General features: G+C 37.6%; 1 protein-coding gene across 2 annotated transcripts; it reads right to left on the bottom strand.

The window, feature by feature from the left end:
- Positions 1-5828: 5828 nt before the first annotated feature.
- On the bottom strand, positions 5829-24278 carry LOC117405539 (epidermal growth factor-like protein 6). 2 transcript variants are annotated; one of them, XM_034008658.3, is made up of 13 exons: positions 23928-24278; positions 20869-20975; positions 20058-20150; positions 19588-19707; positions 18331-18450; positions 17662-17796; positions 17122-17244; positions 16697-16759; positions 13788-14084; positions 8712-8789; positions 7814-7909; positions 7085-7347; positions 5829-6506 (listed from the first exon to the last, which is right to left on the bottom strand). In XM_034008658.3, exons 1-13 carry the CDS (start codon positions 23999-24001, stop codon positions 6399-6401), a joined length of 1677 nt encoding a protein of 558 aa, XP_033864549.3. In that variant the 5' UTR covers positions 24002-24278; the 3' UTR covers positions 5829-6398. The 2 variants fall into 2 exon arrangements, with proteins under 2 accessions (XP_033864549.3, XP_033864550.3); XM_034008659.3 differs by lacking the exon at positions 16697-16759 and having other exon boundaries at positions 23928-24277.
- Positions 24279-24610: the final 332 nt, after the last annotated feature.

Here is a 24610-nt window from a genome sequence, read left to right as displayed (position 1 = left end):
ACTCAAAAATTACAAACGACTCAACGGAGTATGGAAAGATCCATGCTGGGAATAACAAGAAGATGCAGGAAAAGGAAGGAATGGATAAAAGCACAAACAAAAGTACGGTATGCGATGTTATTATAAGAGCGAAAAAATGATATGGTAGTGGGCCGGACATGTAGCAAGAAGAACGGACCATCGCTAGACCAAGGAGATACTACACTGGATCCCAAAATATATAAAGCAACCAAGAAGACCACCTCCAGGAAGATGGCATGATGAAATTAGGAAACACAAGCAAGATATTTCAGTTTTTTATTTTTCTTAAAAATATTTCCCAACATAAAACAATGTCACCTTACAATAATTGATTTTGAGTTTCAGTGTTTTAAAATAAAATATCAAACAGAACGAAATTTCAATGTACCATTTGTAATTCAGTAATATGAGAGAATTGGTCAGGGGTCTGAATACTTTTGCAAGGCACTGTATATATATATATATATATATATATATATATATATATATATGTGTGTGTGTGTATGTGTGTGTGTGTGTGTGTGTGTGTGTCTTTTAAATACTCTATTTATACTCTATTCAACTAAATATGGCCAGACGTGGCAAAGAAGGTCTGCGTGATTGTCCTTCTGCACTTCCTCAGACGACAAGGACAACAATGAATCAAACACCACGTTGCTCGAAATCTCTTGCTACAGCTCCACCTAGTATTCAGAATGAACATCTAAAAAAAGGGCCTGTAAATCTTCAAAGCTACAATTTTAATGGCAGTGTTCAATTTAACATATCAATAGTGCTTCTTGCTTTTAATCTTGGATGTGCTATGGTCCTTTGAACACAAGAGGGTGCAGGAAGACCATGAGAATACGGAATCTTTCCCAAAGGTGTCTGTCTCACTTAAGGTATGTGGCATATGTATGTATGTAGTAGTTATTTATGTATTTTTTTTTCAAATGAGACACTACTGTAAATTGCACTGTAATTGGGCAAACGTCACACAACAGATGGTCCCATTGTATTGTTTCAAGAAAATTCTGTATTTTTGAAAGGTGACTGTGCCTACTACGTACTCTACCAGATTGCTTATAGAAGTTTTTCATGGCAAATTTGCAAGTCATTTTGCAGTTTTCCCATACTTCTCCCATTAATATGCATTTACCATAGTTGACCATACCTCTCTGGGCTTTACACAGCTTCCCTATGCTTTCACTATGCTTTATTACATATGCGTTTTACTAATACATTTTTAAAAAGGGAGTCAGGAGCATAGAGCAAATTAGTGCAGCAATGGGTGAGTTATTTTGTAATGGCAGTGTTATTACTTTTTGAAAACCGATACAGTAATTAAATTTGAATTACGCTGAAGAATTACAATACTTTCACGATCCTTAAAACATGCCTCGTTCTTATCGGTTATTGTGATTGAGCAGTCTGGATTGAAGGAATAAGAAGGAACTGTTTTTACTGCAGTCCGGCTTTCCTCACTACCTTCAGTCATTTGCTGCAATTTCGGTACACTAATTGGATCTCTAAGCTCAAAGGCCAACACGAGGACAACATATCATTACAGGAAGGCTAAGTTAAAACCCTCTTTAACCTTTTGAAGTATTCCTACCCCTCCCACAAAAGTGGGATCAAACATTCCCATGCCTTTGGTATATTTGGTAGATTTTCCTTTGTGCACTGGCAGTGACAGGTAACAGCTGTTAATTCTTTTTTATTTTTTATTTGACTAAACCGAAGCAAAAGTTGACCATAAAAAAGCAGCTTTGACAAGTGAATTATAAAGATGAAAAAGGAAGGCCATGCATAACAACCGCCTAATTAACTACAACATAAACCTGGTAGGTATTCAATAGAAAACAATGCATTTTTTTGAGTGAGGAATGGTCTTGGTATTAAAACAAAAGTGCTACTGCTTATCAGTGCTTTCCCAAAAATCATTGATGTATTGTTTTCTTGTTTTTGTTTTTGTTAAACCTTGCAGTTGTTGCTAAGCGACCAAGTCTATTAATTATACGTGAATTGCAGTTTGAATGTTTCATTTGGACTTTTCCAGTAGTTGCTCTCCGGCTTCCAAGCTCTTATGAGTTTAGGAAGATAATTTGAGTTACCTCCCTTTTGTGAACTTGGTCAGCTTATTTTATAGTATGTTCCTGTGCATCTCTATGAATGCAGTGGTCATGCTTTTTCCTTGAGAGTTTACTGTAGATCAACACTGGCTGTAGATCATCATCATCATCATTCAACTCCAGGAACCTAGTGGTCATGAGATCTGCAAGACTTTCACCACTCTGTCCAGAGTCCAGCTGAGAATATTTTTAGATTTTTCCTGCCAAGCACCACAAACTGCATTAGCTCTGATACTGATAGATCACTTTCCGAGACTTCTGTTAGACCCCAGACCCTGACTAACACGATTAACTCATAGGATTTTACAGGTCGGTCACAGATATTAAATTCACATATAGCCTTTAATCTTTTTTTTTTTCTTTTTAATAATTTTGATATACAGTGTACTAAATCAGTTTTGCAGGTAATCTTGTAATTTGGCACAAATTAAAATATGGAACAAAATATTGATTAAAAGTATAAATAAGAGAGGGCCCCCCATGGTTCATCTAGTAAAATCACTGCTGTCTGGATTGCAAGGTTAGCCATGCAAGTGTATTTCAAAACCTGCATGCGGCAAGTTGCCGATCTTGGCTGGCACTAGGAATGCTGAATCGGGGGCATGTACACCTCATCGCACAAGTGTGACCACTGTTCAGTGACCTGAAGATGAGAAAACAGTTCCATTGATCTTTTTAAGTAAAGAATATAGGTTTGAAATTTACAGTCAGTTGATCTGCAGTTGCTCGCCTGTTTTGCCTTGCACTTCGAATTAATGCATGTATATCACGATCCTGGAGTATGCGCTTTCGCTCACTGTTGCCCTTTGCTGATGATGTCTTTCCCTCGGAGTTCCATGCCAACATCACCTTAGACGCTGTTGCTCGTGAAACATCAGCAAGTTGAGCTGTCTTGGTCACTAAAGCTCCTGCCAAACGCGCCCCAACAATCACCCCTCTTTCAAAGTCACTGAGGTCTCCTCTTGCAGCCATGCTAGCCATAATTATAGGCAACCAGGCCTGTCCAGCATTTTTATACATGACCCTAAGCATGCTGGGATGTTATTTGCTTAATTAACGCATGAGCCACACCTGTGTGGACGCCCTTGCTTTCAATATACTTGGTGTCCCTCATTTACCCAGGTGTTTCCATTTTTTTGTTCACTACCTATACCTTACCTTATATATATTTTCCTGAAAAATTGAAGTTGCACTAAAATGAATATGTTGGTAAGCCTTGCTGAAACAGTTGGGGCTTTTGATTAAATTAAGATAATTCTGGTAATTATAGATATTAAAAAATACATGATAAAAGTATACATTAAAAACACACATTTATTGATTCATTTTACTGAAGCCTGTCATTACAGTGTAATTTAGCACATAGATTAATATGTCTAAACCAACATTTGGAATTCTATTCACTGTAGCTCACATCTGCTTCACCAGTTACACTGATTTTCCCATGAAACCTGATTTTTCTGATGGGATTTGTCATGGCCTTTAGATGGGAGAAGTCATAAATTGTAGCAGATTTGTGTTACCCACACAATTTCACACAGATCACTTTCTTCCATTACTCTTTTATTTCCCATGTGTATGGTATAATAGCTGAAGAATCATAGAGCAAATATCCAACTTGCTAAACACTTCCCATTAAACTAACAGGTAGAAATCTTGCATACAGTACCCCATACTTGCCAACATTTGGAAGCTGTTCAGCGGGATGCTTGTCTCCTGGGGGTTGGGAGGGTTAAACGCATCATACACATGGAAGGAGTCATGTGCAAAAAACACTCATCATCATATAATAGACGTATCCCCCCAACTCAACACGACACGACCATCATGACAGTAAAAATAGACATAATGAAGCGTTCTTACCTTTGTATAAGTTAGTGATAAGCAGATGTGTCAGCCGCACGAAGAGCACAATGTGTGGTTTTCACTAACTACTGTGCAGAATAAATGATTTTTTTTCTTCCTATGTATTACAATTATATGACAAACATATAGACTAACAGTTTTTTTTTGTTTGTTTGTTTTTAGAATACTAAAATTGACCCAGGCCTACGATAACATAATGATCCATGAGTTACGTATTATTACAATTGACATTAGTATTTTTTACACAGACAAAAAATCAGAATGACTAATACAACACTTGGAGGATACTCTGCAATACAATGCAAAAACAGCCATTGTTACAGGTATGATGATTATGGACAAAGCTGTAAAAGCCTGCCAAAGACACTATGATACCGACCTGTAAACGTAAATATCATGTTCCAATTTCAAATTAGGACTGTCAACGTTTACATTTGCAACCTACAATCTAACCTGTGATGACACAGTAATCAAAGGCCAAAAAAATAATCTACTTGTCCAAAGACGCTTTTATCCAAAGCAAGTTACAGACTAGGGGTGAATTATGCATCAACAGCTGCTGCAGAGTCACTGTGACAAGCAGGCTGTAGTGGATGACATCAGACCAGAAAGGAATACACAGAGACAGACAGTACTGGGGTTGAAACTGAAAACGCAAATGGCAGCGCTCAGTATTTTAATAAACAATTAAATAAACAGTTGAACAAAACACAGGACACGGCACTTGAGGCCAAATAAAACAGACAAACAAAACGGACTAACACTTAACAAACGGTGGACTAAGAGACAAACAAACATGGTGAGTACAAATACTTATGGTTATTATTATCGCTTATTTTCCTTTCTCCTCTCCACACCCGTTCTCCACTCACTGAACACACAACCCCGAGTGAGTAAAACGTGCATCTATATATACTGTTGTGCCAGGATTCAATTACTAATTAATTATTCACTTGAACCCCAGGACGTGAATTAATTATGTGCAACCTCGTGCTCACATATTAAATACTTTAAATGCACGTGGTGCAATCCCGTGCCCAAATACAGTTATACATTTTAAATAACTCTTGCTGCACACACCCATTTATATCCCGTGCAGCCATCTCTATTCACCAACATTAACACACCACACACAACATACAACAGAAATGCACACAGGGGCTGGGCACATTGCCACAGTCACCTACAATGGGACCTTGGTTTTACGGCTTATCCAAAGGACGGAGCACAAGGAGGTTAAATGACTTGCTCAGGGTCACACACAGTGAGTCAGTGGCTGAGCCAGGACTTGAACTGGGAAGCACCGTCTATCTTTTATTGTTTACTGTTTGAAACCAGCGAAAAAGCCGGTCTTATCATGTGTAGTCGGTGGGATTGGGGTTAAAACCCCTTCCCTAGAACTCTCATGGGAATGTGGCTGGAGCCTTAAGGTAATTATTGTATTAATGGGTAATTAAGGCTCCAGCCACAGAATATAAAAAGATGCACTCAAGGCTCGGGAAGAGTGTCAGAGGTGAAACAAGAGACGTGAGTCTGAATTGAGAGAAAACAATTGCGATATTCCAAAATATACTTGTTTTGTGTGCCGTTTATTTTGGTTTGTCCAGTGTGCCTTTTATTTTGTGTTTTGTTTAAACTGTTTGTTTATTTTTGTTTAATAAGCTGAGCGCTCTTGTGTTCAGTTTAGCCCGTAAGTTCATTGTTATTGTTTCATTTCCTGGTCTGACGTCACCACCTACGGCACCACTCTAGTCATCCATGACAGGTACATAAAGCAATTATGTGTCTTCTTGGACAGCTGTATCATGATTTTGAAAGAAAACAACACACTTAAAAACAAACACGTGAAAACATTTATTTTATAAGAAAGCAAAATTTACAGCCATTGAGTTGTGCTTACACAATGAATGACATCTTTAAGATAAAACTAAAGACAAATGGATCCTAGAGATATTTTATAGACTTTGCTTGGCAATTTTGGATAAATACTGTACTTTGTTCTACATTGTTTGTGTTCATAATAACCAGTATATCATTATTCAATGACATGATTATTTTTTTTTGTAAATATATTGCAGCAAACTGTCAGTGTTAGAAAAGGGTACAGTACTATAGAACAGTAGTAGGCATTATAAACACTGAACTACTGTATGTATGAAACTGACAACTACATAATATATGGTGAAAAATATGGAAACCATATCCTTCGGTCTAGAAATACAGTACAGTAGTGATACATAATCAATCATGTTTTTACAACAATACATGTAAACATCCTTTTTTTAATTACCTGTAATATCATTAAGACTGAGAACTTCAAATTAAGGTTCTGCCCTTGAGGTATGTAAATTCCTAAAGGATAACCTATTTTCATCTGTGTAGATTACAGTATATAATAGCTTAAAACATTTCTGAATCGTCTTCTTGACAAGAACCAGACCTCAACACAACATTGTCCAATCCAATCTCTCCTGCCCTCCCTTTCCCACGCTGAGCTTCAAAGATAATCTGCAAGACAAACACAGAAGAATAGAAACTAAATACAAGTCAACTATATCAATGTGATTAATTATCCAAAGCATGTGTTTCTAATTTCTGACCGGAAACTATTGTGAAATCAAACATAACTTCTTGGAAATAATGGATGCTCACAAGATCTCTGTTCAAGATTAAGACTTAGACGCTGTTAAGGTTTGTGTAGATTACTTCTGATTTGGGAGTTCAATTAGTGAGAATGCTGTAAATGTTCTGCAAAGCTTTAAGTGTAAATGCACCTTCCATAATTTAAATGTCAGAGAGCCCTGTTCAGTTTTTTTTTTTTTTTTTTTTTTTTACATTTTTTTTGTTATTAGCTCACAAACTCATGTGGACTTTTCTGTGCAGAAAGAGAGATAACACATGGCACTCATAGAATAATTGTTTAAACGTTAGTTGACAGGCTTTAGTTCATAAAGTGGGCAAGTCTGCAATCATGAGTTTAAGGGTTAATCTTCGATAGACTAAATGCTGCAGCCACACAACACAAAACTGTAAGTGACAACGTGTGGATGATTAGTTGCTGTAAGAAAGTTTCAATATTTACTTACATTCTTAGGTGCTCTTTTGCCCTGGGATACTGTCACTAGTTCGGTTTGCCAGCCATCCTTGAGGCTCCTGTTCTGCTCCCAGATAGGAGTGCTGTTGTTGTCGAGGAGCACTCTAAGTTTGCCCACCCTGTCTCCAATCAAGCGGTAGTTGAAAGTCAAACAAAATTCATCATTTGGTGCAGGTTCATTAAGGAGAAGTTTCAGGCGGCTGACATCCTTCCGTTCTCCAACAAACCCGGGAACTGCCATGTAGTATCCTAATCCTAATGGATGCATTACAGTAGGAAGAAATGTATCAGTTAAGTAGTGTGACTGCCAACTGTAGAATCCCCTCCCAGATTTTTTATATTTTGACATTGCTTTTCCTCTGAAAGGAAATTACTACAATTCTAAAACAAATAGAAAACTTACAAGTTTCTATATTAAATGTCTTAGTTGTTTGTTTCTGGTTTGGTAACTTTAAAATTGTGCTAATGAGAATATGGCGAGCTTTGAGCTTTGAGAATGTTGACCAGTCTACTAAAAACTCCAAAGAATATTTCCGGGGAGGAAGACCCCTTGCAGATCATTACCATCATATTAACAACACTCTCTGCAGTACCACATTCACAGGACCATCTGCATTGCTTTGCTGTGGTTTATATAATGCATGGGTCAATTTAAGAATATTATCCCTTAAGTCACATACTGTATCTATTTGCACTGTGGTCCAAAATCTGTGCTATTTACCATTATCATGATCTGCAACATTCCAGTCAAAGTCATCTTCTGTGTCCTGAACCCATTCACAAGCCCCTTGCTCAAAACTGCAGTCAATAATGAACTCTAAAAAAATCATGTCACAATATTTAAAGTTAGGAAGTTCCACCACATCCTCCAAGAGTTTTTAAACATACATTTTCTAAGCTACGGAACACCCTCATGTCACATTTATAATCGTTTATTGTTTTATTTGTTTCAAATTACTGGTATGTGGATACCCGTGACATGCCAAAGTGAACTAACCTACCTATCTTTATATAAAAAAAAGAAATCAAATTTTAGAACAAATTTAAAAACAAAATCACCAAGGAAAGGTTGCCTAGTTGATTTTCCCAAACGATAGCTACTGTAATGGTTGTCTTGTGCTCTTGAACCTTTTTAAACAAGTCAATAAAACTAAATAAATAAATAATAAAAAACCCCAAAGTATATTAGTTTATTTTGTAATTCAACTAAAACTAATCAGGAATGCAAATTTGGCCCTTTGGCGCTAGATTCTTGCGCCAGGGTACCTCATGTAGCGGCAGCAACATTAAATATATGGCACCAGTATACATGTTTATTATTATTATTATTATTATTATTATTATTATTATTATTATTATTATTATTATTATCATTATTATTATTACTTAGTAATCATAGATGATAGATTCTTTTTGGGTCTGGATATGACCCACCCACAGTCATTCACATACACAGGAGAGGTTTGTGTCGTGTGGGAAGTTGTGAGGTTTTGGCTTGATTAGGGCGGGGTTAGATAATTCAGAAGCAGTAGGCTCTCTGGTACTAAACTTTCTAAAACAGTTTAGCATCAATTTTCAAAACGATTTGCACCCCTGCTAATACTGTATACATAATGTACCTTCATGTGTTGACAGCAAAGCTGGAGCTTCTTTCACAATTGCGAGGGGACCAATAACAGACTCATAGTCATCAGGGACTATAGAAGAAAAAAATAAGAAAGAATGTTCTGTGAATGTATAGTTTAATTGGTAATACTGTATCCCACCCCTAGGAAATGTAAGTTTAGGTGAATCCATCCATTACTTATTTTACATTGTCTGTGCCTTCAGAACAAAACTTGATTCAGATTGGTTGACAAACCAAAACAAAAACAAAAAAAAAATCCCCCTCTAATTCAGGCTTCAGTTTGAAGAAAGTGCTCTGCCTTGAAAAAACATTTGAAAAAAGAAAAATAAATACATAAATAAGCCATGATGGCAGAAGAAATAAAAGTGTATAAATAAACAATACATAAATAAATAATCCAGCTGCAGTTAAAATGCCAAACCAGTTTTGGTAGTTGTTTCTAAACATTACAACAGCCTATTGCCACTTCTATTGTTGTGCCATCTCTAAACAAGATCATTTTACATAGGAATATTGACTACCTTGTGCTTGGATTCCAGCATATGTAGAATTGAGCTTGTTTAGCCAATTAAGCCCAAAATGTTCAAAGCAGAAATAGCAATACTCACAATCACACCGATACAGTAAGTGGAGTGCTTATAACAGTAGGCCAGAGGAACAGGGTCCTCCACTCTGTCACAAATTCCTTAACACATGAGCAGTAAATACAGAAGAAAATCTCAATTCAGTGAGCTTTCATCGGTTTTTTAACCCTCCCAGGATTCTTCTTTGTCCTCTACAATGTACAATGCCCAATCCTGGTCCTGGAGGGCCGATGTCCCTCCTGGTTTTTGTTCCAACTGTACACTAAATTGCTTAATTGGACCATTTAAGCTTCTAGTAAGTGATTGATTGGTCCAATTAAGTAATTTAGGGGACAAAAGCCAGAAGGGACACCAGCCCTCCAGGACCAGGATTGGGCACCCCTACTAGAGTCTAGATTCTACTGTCAGCCCTTCAGAGAATATGCCATGTTATCCAACAGCTTTTTTTAAGAAGGGAGTATCAGGCTTAAACCTCTCCAGAAAGTTGAGAGAAGCTCTCTGGAAATGGCACCACATGAAAATGATACACCTTTTCTACATTTTAGGGGCATACAAACAGTGATTGCCATGTGTTTGCACTGAAAAGGGTGTTAAAAACATGAAGAAAAACCTTTGCAGACATCCTCCAACCCTTGCAGACATCTTCCATCAGTCATAGCAATGGTGAAATCTGTAGACATTCTGATAAACAGATGATATACATACAAAATATGATTTAAAAATGTGAGATTCTTTTTAGATAATGTAAGAAAAAGGACACTTTTCAGTGCATCAATTCTGACCTTAACAATAGTCACTCCACTTAGCCCTAAAAGAGCCTCCACTGAGTACAGACTCCTAGCTGTAACAAACTGTGTATTGGTTTTGTTGTTAGATCTACTGTCTAAGACCACCCAATTTCCTAATTTTCTAACAAAGATTTGAACCTAAACCTCCAGAGGTGAAAGTTGTTTTGTTTTTTTACACAACTATTAGAAATTTTGGGTCTGTCAAACCTGAGAAACTCTGTTAACATGCTAAGCATCTTTTGCTAGACAACGGGAAAATTATCCTCTTAAAGAAGACTTAAATGACAACTCTCTTTTGATAGCTTCAGGTCTGCTAATTTTACAAGCATGCGCTTGCAGCGATCTCATTTATCTTTTAACCTGCTACATATCAACAATGGAAATGCTAGCTAAGACACTTAAATGTTGCTCAAAACAAATGTTCCCTTTTGTCTGCAAGCAAACGCACCAGATGTACTGAGGCACTTGCTAATTGAACCCAGGCTAGCCAAGGATGAATATTTTAGTGACTTTTCATGCTGATGAGAGACTTTCCTCAAGGAAAGTCTGTTCTGATTGTGTGCCAGCTGCTCCAGAGGGTTGTAATAAAAGACCTGAAGCCTTGAACACCTCCCTGTCAATAACGTCTGCTTGAAAACCTGAATCCTGGGGCCATACACACAGCTTCTGAGTGGTTCCTCCAGTAAAATGCCAAGTGATTACTGATGGATAGTGTGGGGCTTGTCTCCACTTGTTTTAAAAACAGACTAATCCCTAAGCCCATTGTTGGAATAACCATGATAATGATCCTACTGCAGGCAAATGCAATCATGTTACTGTTTCTCTATGAGACACATGCACTCCAGGAGAATCCCCTTATCAGGGTGTTTCATCAATTAGCTGGACAGCCCTGTATGCTGAGTGAACAGCTGCCAAAGTTGTTGATATATGAGCTTTTGTGACTGTTGGCAGTTTGAATAGCTTTGCGTTGATGGACTGAAATGTATTTATTTGCAGGTGGGCTCTACTTTTGTTCTGCCCTTTGCAGGAATATTAGAGAATTTCAAGCTTAAGGAATTACCTCAGTGGTTTGATGTAATTGACTGCCACCGGCAACATTATCTATAAAATGCAGTTAAATACCCACATTCTACTTTTTACGGTTTTGAACTGTGTTGGTGGCTCAGGCACAAAGTAAATAGTTTTCCTGCCTTTAGGCCAGAATGTCAAAAGTTAATTTACTTTGTCTAGGAATATAGCCCCATCTACAAAGCTAGTTATGAGGTGGAGCACTGTACTTGGGTCAAATGTAAAACCAAGATATACTGTAAACCTGAATACTCTTTAGTTTGAGATCGAACCTGCTCAGTTAACAAACACAGGGTAAACAGTTCACTCTTGAAATAATGTATGTTTAATTATGAGTGACATGACTGTTTGCAGCTCCTGAGAGTCAGGAGAGAAACTCCATTAAACCTAACAACAGATTGATCTAACATTGATTATACTAATCAATTCTGAATCATATTGCAATATTGCATTTCTTTTTTTCTTCGTTCAATATATATTTTTATAGAAAGGAGAAACAAAAAGAAAAATGCACTAAACACTGACATATTAGTTCAATCTTCTTAGAGACTCTTCTGGCTTTATCAGCTCTTCTTAGCAAATTATGATCAGTTGTTCACTAAATGTCCAATATATAAGTTTTGTTTCCCATCATTAACAGCAAGGTACATGCAAATCAAACTTTTATTTTATGATTATCAGAAATCCTATGACATTTGAGATAATTTGCCGTAGGATTTAAACAATTCCACATTTCTTTTTTAACTGTCATTTCACATGGGATTTATTGTGCGATTTTTGTTCATTTTTGGTTTTAATCCAAAACAAGCATTCCTTAAACGCGGATTTCTTGAAATATCTGTTATTCTAAATGTCAGCCCAAATAAATGCATGATATGACAGGTTGTTATTTATAACCCTCTAGTTCATGGTAGGCATTGCTAAAACCAATGTTAAGTTTTACGACCAAGATATACCGTATATGGTAGTATCATTATACAGTAAACACTGCTATTATCATCCATTTGCTACTGTATACACCTACAATTATACCTAATTACAGTACCTTTCTTTGAGGGCTAACAATATTTTCTACCTTTGAGAACTGAAATGTGTATTCAATTTGTTTCTAATTCATTTTACACAATCTCCAATTAATGTGATACTGTATGTATTCAATTAGTTGGCACAGATAAGAAGGTCATTCTGAAAATGTCACATACATATTGGAAAAGCTGACTTCATACTTGCTATAGGAGAATGTAAAACATCTAGCAGCAGATTTGTGACACTGTCAGCCCAAGCCAATGTCACACAGTTGATTGCTTTAACAGTTGGCAGGATAAGAGTAGAGCAGTCAAAGAACACACTTTGGGTTTCCATAAATCTGCTGCTGGAACCAAGGGTGAGTTAACCACTGAGGAGTCAGCAGTTAAAGCTGCTGTAGGGGCTGCAGATAAAGTATACTGTCAGCGCTTGGCTGGTACAATTCTCAATACAATGCATCACATATACAGGTTTATATATATGGTCATTTTTACAAAAGTAGCATTCATGTGAAAAGGTTGGTATTGTCTAGTAATTATGCCCATCTATGCTTGTCTGGTACTTAGTAGCTGATTGATCTGAAAATGTTGTCTAGTTGCCTCTTAAAAGATCCCAATGCCATACTATAAGGCTGACACTAACCCTGGGTAAATCTTAACCTGTACCATTCCAGAATAAAACACCAGCTCAAAAGCCAATTAAAAATAAGACTGATATTAAAAATCCAGGCAGCAATAATAACTTTGGGAGTAAATTGTTTTCAGATTTAGTTATAAATATGATCACATTTTCTTTGTAGCTCAGCCAAGATGGTCAGTTTGCCAATATCTGCAGTGAAATGTGTGGTCTGTGATTGGGAAAGACCGTGACTATACAGAATAAGCCATGATCCAAGACACCTGTGAAGGTCAGCAAGCACTTGATGAGGGCAATTATTTGGAACGTTAGCCATTACAAACTGGCAGAAAAATACCAGTATCCACCCTCCATCATACTGTACCTTGCAATCTGGATGTTTGAGTGGGGTTCATACACAGTCATTTACAGCTATTGAAATACAAGATAGTGTTAATTTGAATGTTGTCAAATTTTAACGCGGCTTGCCAGTAAATAGAGAAGGCACTCAAGCCCCTTTCACATTTCGTGGTGGCATTCTTGAATTTTTTAGGTCTTAAAGTTTTGTAAATATATCAGGACTTAATAAAGAACAAAAGATCAAGGTCAGGTATCCCTCCAGAAATAAAGGGTTTTGTTAAGCTTATTGCTCAAAAATGGTCCAGGACAGATGTCAGTTAGTTTCAAAAATGATTCTTGGTTGAACTGACCCAAAAAAGGGAGGAAACAGATGCTCTTAAGAATTCATACTGGGGTCTGCCATGTTTTACAGGTAGAAATCATTTATAGAAACACATCTGTTTCATTGTTAATTTTGGCAGAAATAATTTAGGAGAAAATGCATTTGTAAATTCCACTGCTATACAATATATATGTCTTTGATACACATATAATAATGTTTCTTCTCCAGAAGACTGACAGTGTGAGTTCTACAGCTGTATGGAAACAATAAAAGACAAACGTGTATTAAAAGGAAGAGGAACTTACTGAACACATCTCCTCTGGCACTGATCTCCTTGCTTTCAATCTGGTTCTCAAGATCATCGTTGTCATCATCGCTGTCTTCGACATCCTCATCAATGGCCCCTCCAATGTAAACCCCATCATCATAGTCAAATGGCTGCTGTGGAATTTTTGGAGGAAAAGTGACCTTGGGCTCAGGGATGATGTTCCGGATCTCTTCACTGCCAAGTTTACTGCCTTTGTTAATCAGCAGCTTGTTAATTGAGTCCTTGCCAGTGCCTAGTATCCTTGGACCATCTTTGAATGAGTTGTCTGGAACAGCTGCAAGTGTAAAACACAGGTTGACACAGACACTTTGTTTTGTGTTTAACACTGAAACAACCCATCCTGTTTAAAAAAAAAAAAAAAAGTTTCCTTTCATAATCAATGATGTATGTGTTTCACATTTAAAGAGAGAACAGAGAATGTTTTTAAAAAATATACAGACTCTGGTCATGCAGGATCCTGGATTGATCTTGTATAAGGACGTACATACTTGTCAACATTTGGAAACTTTTTAGCGGGACACCCACGCGGGGGGGTACGCGTAAAACACAGATACACGCAATCACTCATTATCATATAAGTAATAGACTTAACCCCCCCCCCCTCCCCCCCAGAATAAATGCATAAAGCTAACTCCAGTCCTTCACGTTCAATTGGCTTCCACAGTTTACTCAAAATCATACACATCATATCATATTGCAGCAGTAGTGAGGAAACAATACACTTCTGCAATATGAGTGGCCATATAGGGACTGTTGGCATGTATGGACGTATCAGCATATCAAGTAAAAAGCAGACAGATTTTAAACAGATGCAGGGGCCTGCAATACATTATCTGTTTTTATGGGAGTCTGGTTCAGACTGCTGATGACAGCGAGTATAAACACATTTTAGAAATAATTATTTTGAATTATGTTGTAATATATTATACTTATTTGCAAGCGATTGTGATTTGGCAGCGCTGTTTCTGAAACTGCAAACACCCTCCAGCTGCTACAGGTTTTGCATATCCTGTCCGAAATCTATACTTTATCACTGCGACAAAGTGTTACATCACCAGTTTAATGTTATGTGCTTGTAAAATGTTTAAGCAAAGATTTTAATAGAACAATGTAAAGTTGCCCTTTACACCATGACACAGCAAGAGTGGTAGCGAACCATTTAGTTTGGAAGCAATTGGAAGCAAAAATTAAGGCTGGGTATCCAGCAATAAACTAAACAGCAAAACTGCAGTTGCCTTCATAAAATGTGCAAACAGCTTCTTTTTTACTTCATGTGTGAGAATCCCCATATTTTCCTAAGTCAATCTTATTATACAATGTTGTATTAATTTATTTTATGTGCCAATGAAGACACAGTAATTACACTATTTACAATACTGCATAATAACTGCGTCGTAACAGTACATGACAACATGTGTAATTACAGAAAGTGTTACCAGCTTCAAACATGGATATTCCATTCTGCTCTCCCAAGGCAAGCAAGTTACAAGTCATTATTTTTTAACAATACTGTATGTCTCAAAGTCTGAGCGCTTGTTTTCTGTTGCCATTGCAAGTTACCTATAATGGAATACCCTCTATTAACATAAGCCTGTACAGATATTAGGGTGCGATCAAACTGTTATTTACAAGACACAAGATTAATCTATAAGAAACAAAGTCAAGAAGAGTAGTATTTATCTCATATTCACAAACCAACCCCCCCCCCCCCCAAAAACAAACAAACAAACAAACAAACAAAAAACAGAATTGATAATTAGTTAGTGTTTCAAACATGCAAATGCAATTCCATGTACAATCTAAAGCATGCAGGAGGGGACACAGGAGACAGGCTGAGGGAGGAAAAGTGGGTATGCATCATTAAAGCTTCTATTTATTTGTTCCATTATTTCTATTTAATTCAATTTGAATTGATTCTTCTGATAAGCAGATGTAAACAATAACACCAGTTTATTTCAATTCCACTTATTCCTGCAGAGGAGGCTTCTGAGGTCTTGAAAGCTCAGCATGACATCTGGCTTTTCTCTTGTAAAGTTATGCAATCTTTCATTGAAACTACATGACCCCCAAGGGGTCTATTTCAAAAGTGTGTACAGCTTGAGTGGTTAAGAAACCTATTAGTTGTTTGCTTCAAGTTTTGTCAAATGAAAATGGTGCTTTCTCCTTTCAAAAATAGGATCAAATTACAGACTGGAGTTAACAAAACTATGCCCCCCAATACTCCAAAACCAATTATTAATATGTTGTCAACGTGTTTATTTTCACATGGGATGTCAACTGTAGTCAAACAGTAAATGGAAAAAAAGTTGCCAAAGACCAATTAAGAAACCAGATGTTTAAAAATATTTTTCAAGGTATGTACAGTAAATATACAAAATAAAATAAAAATCGGGGTGAATTTGGGTTTAGTTATCCTTATTTTAGAATACATTCATTTAATTATTGAAAAAAAACATTTAATAATACAGTATTGCAATGTAAGTTTACAGTTCTTGCCTTGTTTGAGCTATTGACTGAAGGAGCGGATTTGACTAAGGCATTAGCAAACAAGGCCTTAATTGCTGCACCTTTAACAAAAGAAGCACACACACACATACACATGAATCTATGGTATTTGGGGATAAACACAGCAAAAAAGAATAATCTATATATCACACATTCCAAAGAGTTGGGGGTGACAGGAGCCACATGCCGGCTAGCTACTGTACTACAAGAGCTATTTCTAATAAAGCATAATAGATCCTACACAGGATGCATCGCCACACAGTAGACTCGGGGAGGGGGTTGGGGTAGCATGAACACTACACACTTGCACTCAAGGCGGGGTAGATGGGGAGGTATGAGGAAGCATTGTGTGCATAAAGACTTTAATTGAAACAGTCTCACCATTCAGGAACTCATCACCACTGCCCTTATCTCCATCCCATGAGTTTTGAAAAAAAGGTTTGACTATAAAATAGAAAGTTATCTTCCTTTACTAAAATGATGTACAGGCCATAAAAGGAGCTTGGACAAGAACATCTCTATGTATGTTTTTTTTTCAATATTTATTGGTTCAATTTTTCATTAACACTTTATTTTGTGTGGTAATAGTATTTAATTTATAGGCAGTTACCCATTTATCAAAGTTCAGGAAATAGTAGAGCTGCTATAAGTGAAGAAATAATGGTTGTTTTATACTGTTCAAATACATATATCTTCCTCACTTGCTTCAAAATAGGCATTTATTAAGTTTTTTTTAAATGAAACTCTCCATGAAGTATGTATTATTTCTCTTATTATATAGAACTGTAACTCGTGTGTTCACTTACCAGAGCAATCAAATCCACTACCCCTGAAGCCGTGTTTGCATTTACACTTATATGATCCCTGGGTATTCAGGCACTCGGCATTGACGCTGCACTTGTGGGTGCTGGTGGCACATTCATCAGTATCTAAAAAACAAAACTATGTTTTGTAATTTGTTCCTTTTTTTTTAAGGTATCTATTTTTTGATCAGTAAACTAAAAAGCCTTTGCTAATACAACAAAAAAAAGTGTATAAACTTATCATCAGTGCCAACGTGATCACGCACTCTCCAAGCTAATATCTTACTGAATGCACAAAAGAGCCACACAGTAATTGAGCTTTTAACTTCTTCTCACCTGAAGGGGTCCACAACGGCTGTGCCTCTCACAATGCTGCCCATTACACTCTCTCTAAAACCATGACTTAGATAGTACAATATATTTATAGTGGGAAAGGATGGGACGTGTATGTGTATTGTGTACTTATAGAAATGAAAAAAAAAACATACAAGCAATACTGGTTTCAGTAGTATCTTCATAGACAACCATGCATATAAACCTTACCTACACAATCATATTTGCCATGAACATATTTAAGGTCATAACCAATCTGGCACTTGCAGTAGTAGCTCCCGAATGTGTTCACGCATCTTCTGTTAAAAGGGCAAAGAGCCTTGCCTATTGAACATTCGTCAACATCTGTTACATAAAAAAGAAGAGCAAATTATATTGAGATTATAAATACAGTATTCCCAGAATCAAAATGCTGACAACAAAGCTCATTGTCCCACATAGAATTGTCTACTGATTGTTATTCTATTTATATTACCTACTTAAAAAAAAAAAATGCAACCTCATTTCCTACCATCCATTATGGTTTATAAAGGGCTTAGCATTAATGTCTAGCTAATGTAAAATGCTTGAGGTGGTTGTCATGACTGAAAAACACTGTTGAAATGTATCGTCATTAATTGCTAATATGTGCAGTTGACCCTGTCTCTTATAATGTAGTATCAGAGAAGCCATTTGGATGGGATAGCTACATGGTTCTAGCAACCAAACATTTTATAATGTGGTAGAATGCAACAGCAGTTGAAAATGGAAACTGAACCGCTGTAAAACATTACAACTTTTCCTCAATTATTTTAAAAAGTATTCCTAAGTGGTAAAACAGTTACAGAGTAGTGAGGCAGCACCCAATGGAAGAAAGTGATAAGAGTAAATGTTACGCACCAGTGCAGGTTCTCCCGTCTGGACCCAGCTGCAGGCCTGTGGAAGGACACAGACAACGCACTTCTCCTTTCACTTCCTCACAGCCATACTGACAGTGAGTCATTGAGCATGTCCTGGAATCTGCACGGCACAGCAATCAGCACAGACTCATTTGTTTGGTCGCTGTAGTGGTATCTCCATTCACAAAGGCTCCCACTTTACAAAACTGAATTATTTTTCTCTTTTCATTTGAATTGCTTTTTGTGTTTGTTTACAAGGTGTAGCAAAAATAAAATATATTTAGCTCTTTCTGATTTCCATAATAGATACAAATAAGTCAAGGTTTTGGATTATGGCTTTGTTAGTGTTAACAATAAACCCAATCAACGTATTGGGAATGTTTATAACCCATCAGAAGAAGCCCTCCAATAGAGTTATGATATTACAATTTGTATATAAATTACTGCAACATACAGGTCTATGAAAGTACATGTGAAGCATTTGTGTGTACATGGAAAAGACAAAATATTAAATATGAAAAAAATACCCTTACGCTGTAGGCCAACATCTATATTTGACATATATATTTCTGCCAACAGTTAAAAGTTAACATTTTGTCATATGTACTAAGATAAGATATGTTAATGAAGACAGCCACAATATACTAATTTAAATATTTGTTGCGTCTTCTTAGCGAGATCTCTAGCATTATACATTGTGCGAGTGGTGCGACATTGTTAAAATAATTAGCAGGAGTTGAGTTGTGGTTTGCTGCAGCAGAGGGTGCCCGAAGGATAACATCTATGCATACCAGGGTACAAGAATCAAAATAACATTGTTTTTGTTAAATGTAAATGTCATCGTACACAGCCACACTCCCACATTTCTCCCAGGCAGAGATACATCTCTCTCTCTCTCTCTCTCTCTCTCTCTCTCTCTCTCTCTCTCTCTCTCTCTCTCTCTCTCTCTCTCTCTCTATATATATATATATATATATATATATATATATATATATATATATAAATGAAAGGCAGTTTAATCCGAATCTATAGTGGGGGCCCCCACCTTCACCCCCAAATGAAAAATGTCTTTCTATCAAAAAGCTTTTCATAATGATACAGGTGTAGCCCCTCGCTGAACCGTATGACATTAAGAGGTGCCAATGAAATGCACAACAAAAATAACTTAAGAAGTAATTTTGTTAGCGACGGCAACTTTCAGGTCAAACCCTTGGTTATACTGCACCACTAAAATACAAATTATCACAGACACACTTACTAGCACATGAACCATCGCCCATCAGCATATAGCCATTGAGGCAGTAACACTTGTAGCTTCCATGGGTGTTCATGCATCTGTGTTCACAGGGACGAGGCTTAAGCCCACATTCATTGAGATCTGTTGGAATAAACAGGTTTGCAGTTTTACTATCTGAGTATGCGTTTCACAAAAAAGGCAAATCAAAGGTAAAAATTACTAAATGTCTTTTTTAGTTTGTTGCTGTGCTCACTGAGTGATCTTGTACTCGTTATACTGCAAAAATCATTAATTTTGTGTACATTTTAATACCTACATGATATTCAGAAGACAACTAATGGTACATTATAATGAAGAGATATGGGAGTGTGGGAAGGAGTTTGTGTGGGCAAACAAATGGACCTCCTGCTGCATAACAACTGAGGTTTAATTCCAGTGTGTGCATTTTAATATACCAGGTTCAGGTAATCAACAGGCAGAAGCATATTTACCTTGATTGCATGTTTTGCCAGTAAATCCTGGGAGGCATTTGCATTTGTTGGGGCCGACGCATTCCCCATGCTTGCAGCCATGTTCACAGAAAGCTGATAAAACAGAATGCAGTGCAGACAAATAACTGTCAACATGGGAAATGTCTCTTATTGAGAGCTGTATATAAATGCTGAAGGACAGCTAATGCCAACAGATACATGCCTGGACCATACCCTCATGCTAACATATTCCAGCTATAGGTTTAATTTAAAAAGAGTAAGAGTAAGTGCTGCCATTACATTTTTTTTTTTTTTGCTGTAACCTGATGATTTATATCTGAGTATAAATATACATGTATATTGCACACCCAGATCCATGCTGCTACATTTATATCACCCTCATCACCAGAGGCATACAGCCAGAAACTTATTGCACCCCCACCCCCACCCCCAGAGCTGCCTTTGCCTTTGAGTGTGCAATACGTATATGATAGTCTAGCTCTAGACCATACATCCAGTGGGGATTTAACCCAGAAGATACTGGAGGGGAGAAATTACCAAGGATGTAAGGAAAAAACATACTGGAAGGCAAGGCAAGCAAACAGAGTGCTTAGAGTATTACAAGATGTCAGCTTTAAAATGGAAATATACTGCACATTTGAGACTGATATAGATAATGGGCATGCAAAATGGGTAAGATTTAGGGAATTACTTTGAGTTCTTTCTTCCAACAGTTAAATAATTCTGTATTGATATAGTATTTTATAAAAAAAAAGAAATAAAATAGATAAACAGTCAATCAAATTGAAGGTGTATGTTATTGCAGTTATACCTTCACAGTGGCCTTTGCTGTTCTTCTTCCAGCCATAGCAGCACTCCCATCTTACTCCATAGCGACACATGCCAGGTTGGTTACCTGAGGCTATTTGTCTGTAGCCTCTAAAAGAGTCAATAAAGAAGTGTTTAAATTGAATCATACTGCACATACTGAAGGTACGGTGCGGTGCTGTGGTTGTTTGTTGTTTTTGTATTGTGTATGATGGGAGTTTAAACTGCAGCATTCTGGTTTCTGAGTCTCATTGCCGACGCTACCCGATCACATATGGTGTCAGAGCAGGATAGTGGCCCTGAGACTCAGATACAGAACTGTAGGTTTATTTGGAGAAAAAACAAATAGAAAATGGACTGCAGAGAAAGCATGGATGAGAGGCAGTGGCGTTTGAAGCAAGAAGGGGCACCGTGGTGCAGAGCTTGTGGGGAGTTTGGGTTACCTCAGGGATGTGTGCCCGTATGAAAGACCCCCTGTGGATGGAGGCCTACTATCGGGGTGAGGTGAGCACAGCGGAGGAATGGCTCCTCCGGGGAAAAATCCAACCCCAGTCACCTGCCCCAAAGAGGAAGGGGAGGAGCGTCTATCCCCGGAAGAGAGCAAAGGAGCCAGTGCCATCTCCAGCGCCAAAAAGGGAGAGCAGCTGGGATAGCTACCTGAGCGGGGAGTGGGGGCACTTTGTGCGGAACCGCCCCCTCCAAGAAGAGGTGCCCAGTGCTGCCACCACTGCCAGAGTGCCCTGCGCTGCTGTCAGCATTGCCACTGCCAGCATTGCCACTGCCAGAGTGCCCAGTGCCGGTGCCACTGCCGGATTCCCCCGCGCTGCTGTCAGCATTGCCACTGCCAGCATTGCCACTGCCAGCGTTGTCACTGTCAGAATTCCCAGCGCTGCTGCCACTGCCTGAGGGCCTCGCTCCACTGCCAGCATTTCCGCTGTCAACATTGCCACTGCCAGCGTTGCCATTGCCAGAGTGCCCCGTGCCACTGCCAGCGTTGCCACCACCAGCATTTTTGCTGCGCTGCTGCCAGCACTGTCGCTACCAGGTGTGCCATTGTCAGCATTGCCACTGCTGGGATGCCTCACAACGGTTTAACAGGTACAGTTTGATAATTAACTTTTTCAGTGTCTGGATGGAGGTTTAATTGGTTCAATTAAACAATTTAGAACAGGGCTGGAACAGGAGTGGAAGCCCCACTGTTGGTATAGAGGGAGTGAACTGAGGATTGGATCCTGCTCCACAGGTTCAGAGACCATTGCGGGGCCTGGTATGCCAAATGAAACTGTCTATAACTTTTTCAAATGAGGACCTTTTAACATTTTATACAAAGTAATTATTAAAGCATTTCAGCTGTTGGTTAATTTCCAAGTCAATCCCTCTCTTCTAAGAAACATTGCTATCTTTGAAGTGTGTGTAGCCACTGCCCTAACACCAAATGGAACAAATTAAAGACATTGGAGCAATTATTCTGGATAAAATATTTGAACTCCTCTTGGGAACTGAGAAGGTGTTCATCAAAGAGAAGGTAATCATTAGTGCAGGAGTGATGTGTAAGGATGTGGTTTAAGAATTATATGGTGGTGCACTCGACTCCATCAGTGAGCAGATTTAGTAACCTATATTAGGAGGCCTAAATACTTGTTGTTCCTGTACTTCCTTAGTTATTACATTTTGTATCCTCTTTTTTACAACACTTGTTCAGTAATGTAAATCTCATTTGGCATGCATTTTCATATGAATTTTCATATGAATGGAATAAATAACTATTCAGTCATAGAAAATCATTGATGCATCATAAAGGACCTGATTTTGAACTGAAATATTAATTAGGATATGTTTTACCTCAGAGTGATTCAAAATAATAATTAAAGACACAAGAAATCTAATCAAAAATTGCATCTTTATTTTATTGGTAAATTAAACATAAAAACATAATTTGTCTAAAAGTACTTAAACAGTTGTTAATGTTGGAATTAATACCATTTATTATTTATCCTGATCAATAATGTTAACAATACTACCTTTTGGTGATATCAATGACTAGGGCAATAATAATGCTGTTAATTCCAGCATTAAGAAATGTATAAGTAGGTGCAGTCATTAAAAATGTTCTCTGGAATTATGAAATTACTCTTAACTACGGTACATGAAGAGGTGATCATTTCTAGATGAACGGTGCTAAAAATGTTAAGATCCTATCCCGTTTTCCAATAATCCCCAAAGTTTAGTGTACTTCCTGAGTGGAAATCTTTGAAGGCTCTTGTCCAAGACATACCAAGACATACACAGAACCAGCTTAACCTCTACTCTAGTATGTGAAGCTCTTTCAGGTCTACAGATGTTTTTCATTTTAACAACACACTGACTGCTTCCTAAAATAACTTGGAGACTCTTTGCTGCCCAATGAAATCGAACACGAACCAGGCTAATCCAGATAAACCAGAATGGACACCAGGAAGGGGGTGTCAAGGGTGACAGGTGCCCTCCCCATTATAAACAGTTGCTACTCCATTTTTAGCAGACACGACACTGCGGGCATATTTTCAAAGTGTTTACTCCAGTTTTTAATTGACGTTCTGTTCATTTTACAAAACTAGAACCAAACAATCAAGTAATACAATGAAAGGTCTGTTAGGTGCCATTCTGTAGATTTCTCGGTTTGGAAAAGTAAAGTGGAGTTCTCTCCATTGCAACAGACAGAAGTTCATTAAAGACTTGAGCAAATGCTTTAAAAATATATTGCAAATAGCAAACTCAAAAACACAACAAGCTCTCTCTAAATCAGATAGGCAAGCTAAATATCCCATTACTCCTTGTTCAGATAGAACCGATGGTCCCACCGAATGATGTCTGGAATTTAGGTATGTTTGTGCTCGTGGTCTCTCTTTTGAAAATGTGTATTTAAAAAAAAAAAATAATAAGAAAGTGAATAAAATTGTAATAATTATAAAAATCTATATAAATAAATAATTAACTCATTAGTCTGTAGGTTCTACAATAAAATGCATTCCTTGCTAAAATGTGGCAATTATGCATGTTCCTTATTCATTCTATGTTACTTACCTGTACATTTCAGCTTTCCCACTGAAGGCACACAGCAAAAAGGAAAGCAAACTCATCCAGGTGATCTGCACCATCTTGCGTGTTCTTCTACACCACAAATTCCTGTGAGGAACCTAAACGTATGCAGCTGGAACTTGAGTAGTTAATGCACTTCTATTCCCCCTGTCCCACCTGTTTTTTTCTTGCTGCTATTGGTCTTTTTCTATCACTCCATGAGCTCTGCAGGAATGACTAAACAAGTTAACTTAGCCCAGGAGTCTCCAGCAGACCAGCCAGTCTCCTGCACTCTCACAGTTGTCTTTGTTAAGTTACTTCCCCTCTCTGAAGACTACAAGCAGAATCCCAGATGTAGCGCTCTCTCTCTCTCTCTCTCTCTCTCTCTCTCTCTCTCTCTCTCTCTCTCTCTCTCTCTCTCTCTCTCTCTCTCTCTCTCTCTCTCTCTCTCTCTCTGAAATTCCTGAGGTGGGCTATCATTACAATAAATGACATAAGGGAGTAATTATTGATATGTATTTTTTTTTGTATACAACTGTGAGTCGCCCTGGGTAAGGGTGTCTGCTAAGAAATAAATAATAATAATAATAATAATAATAATAATAACAACCAACTTCCTTGAAGCTAGGTCCTCATTTGTTGTGGATTCCTGGATTTGACATTTAATATTTTGTTAGAATAGCTCTCTG

This window comes from Acipenser ruthenus, chromosome 9 (assembly GCF_902713425.1).
Source record: "Acipenser ruthenus chromosome 9, fAciRut3.2 maternal haplotype, whole genome shotgun sequence".
Classification (NCBI taxonomy): domain Eukaryota; kingdom Metazoa; phylum Chordata; class Actinopteri; order Acipenseriformes; family Acipenseridae; genus Acipenser; species Acipenser ruthenus.
This window is presented reverse-complemented; position numbering and strand designations above follow the sequence as displayed.

Bases quoted from the DNA above. Each gene is read 5' to 3' on its own strand.
- LOC117405539 (XM_034008658.3), bottom strand. From the start codon at position 24,001: ATGGTGCAGATCACCTGGATGAGTTTGCTTTCCTTTTTGCTGTGTGCC. The intron at 20,151-20,868 runs GTATAACTGCAA...CTGTTTTATCAG, and splicing joins CAGCAAAGGCCACTGTGAAG to CTTTCTGTGAACATGGCTGC. The intron at 17,245-17,661 runs GTAAGGTTTATA...TTTGTTTTTTAG, and splicing joins TGGCAAATATGATTGTGTAG to ATACTGATGAATGTGCCACC.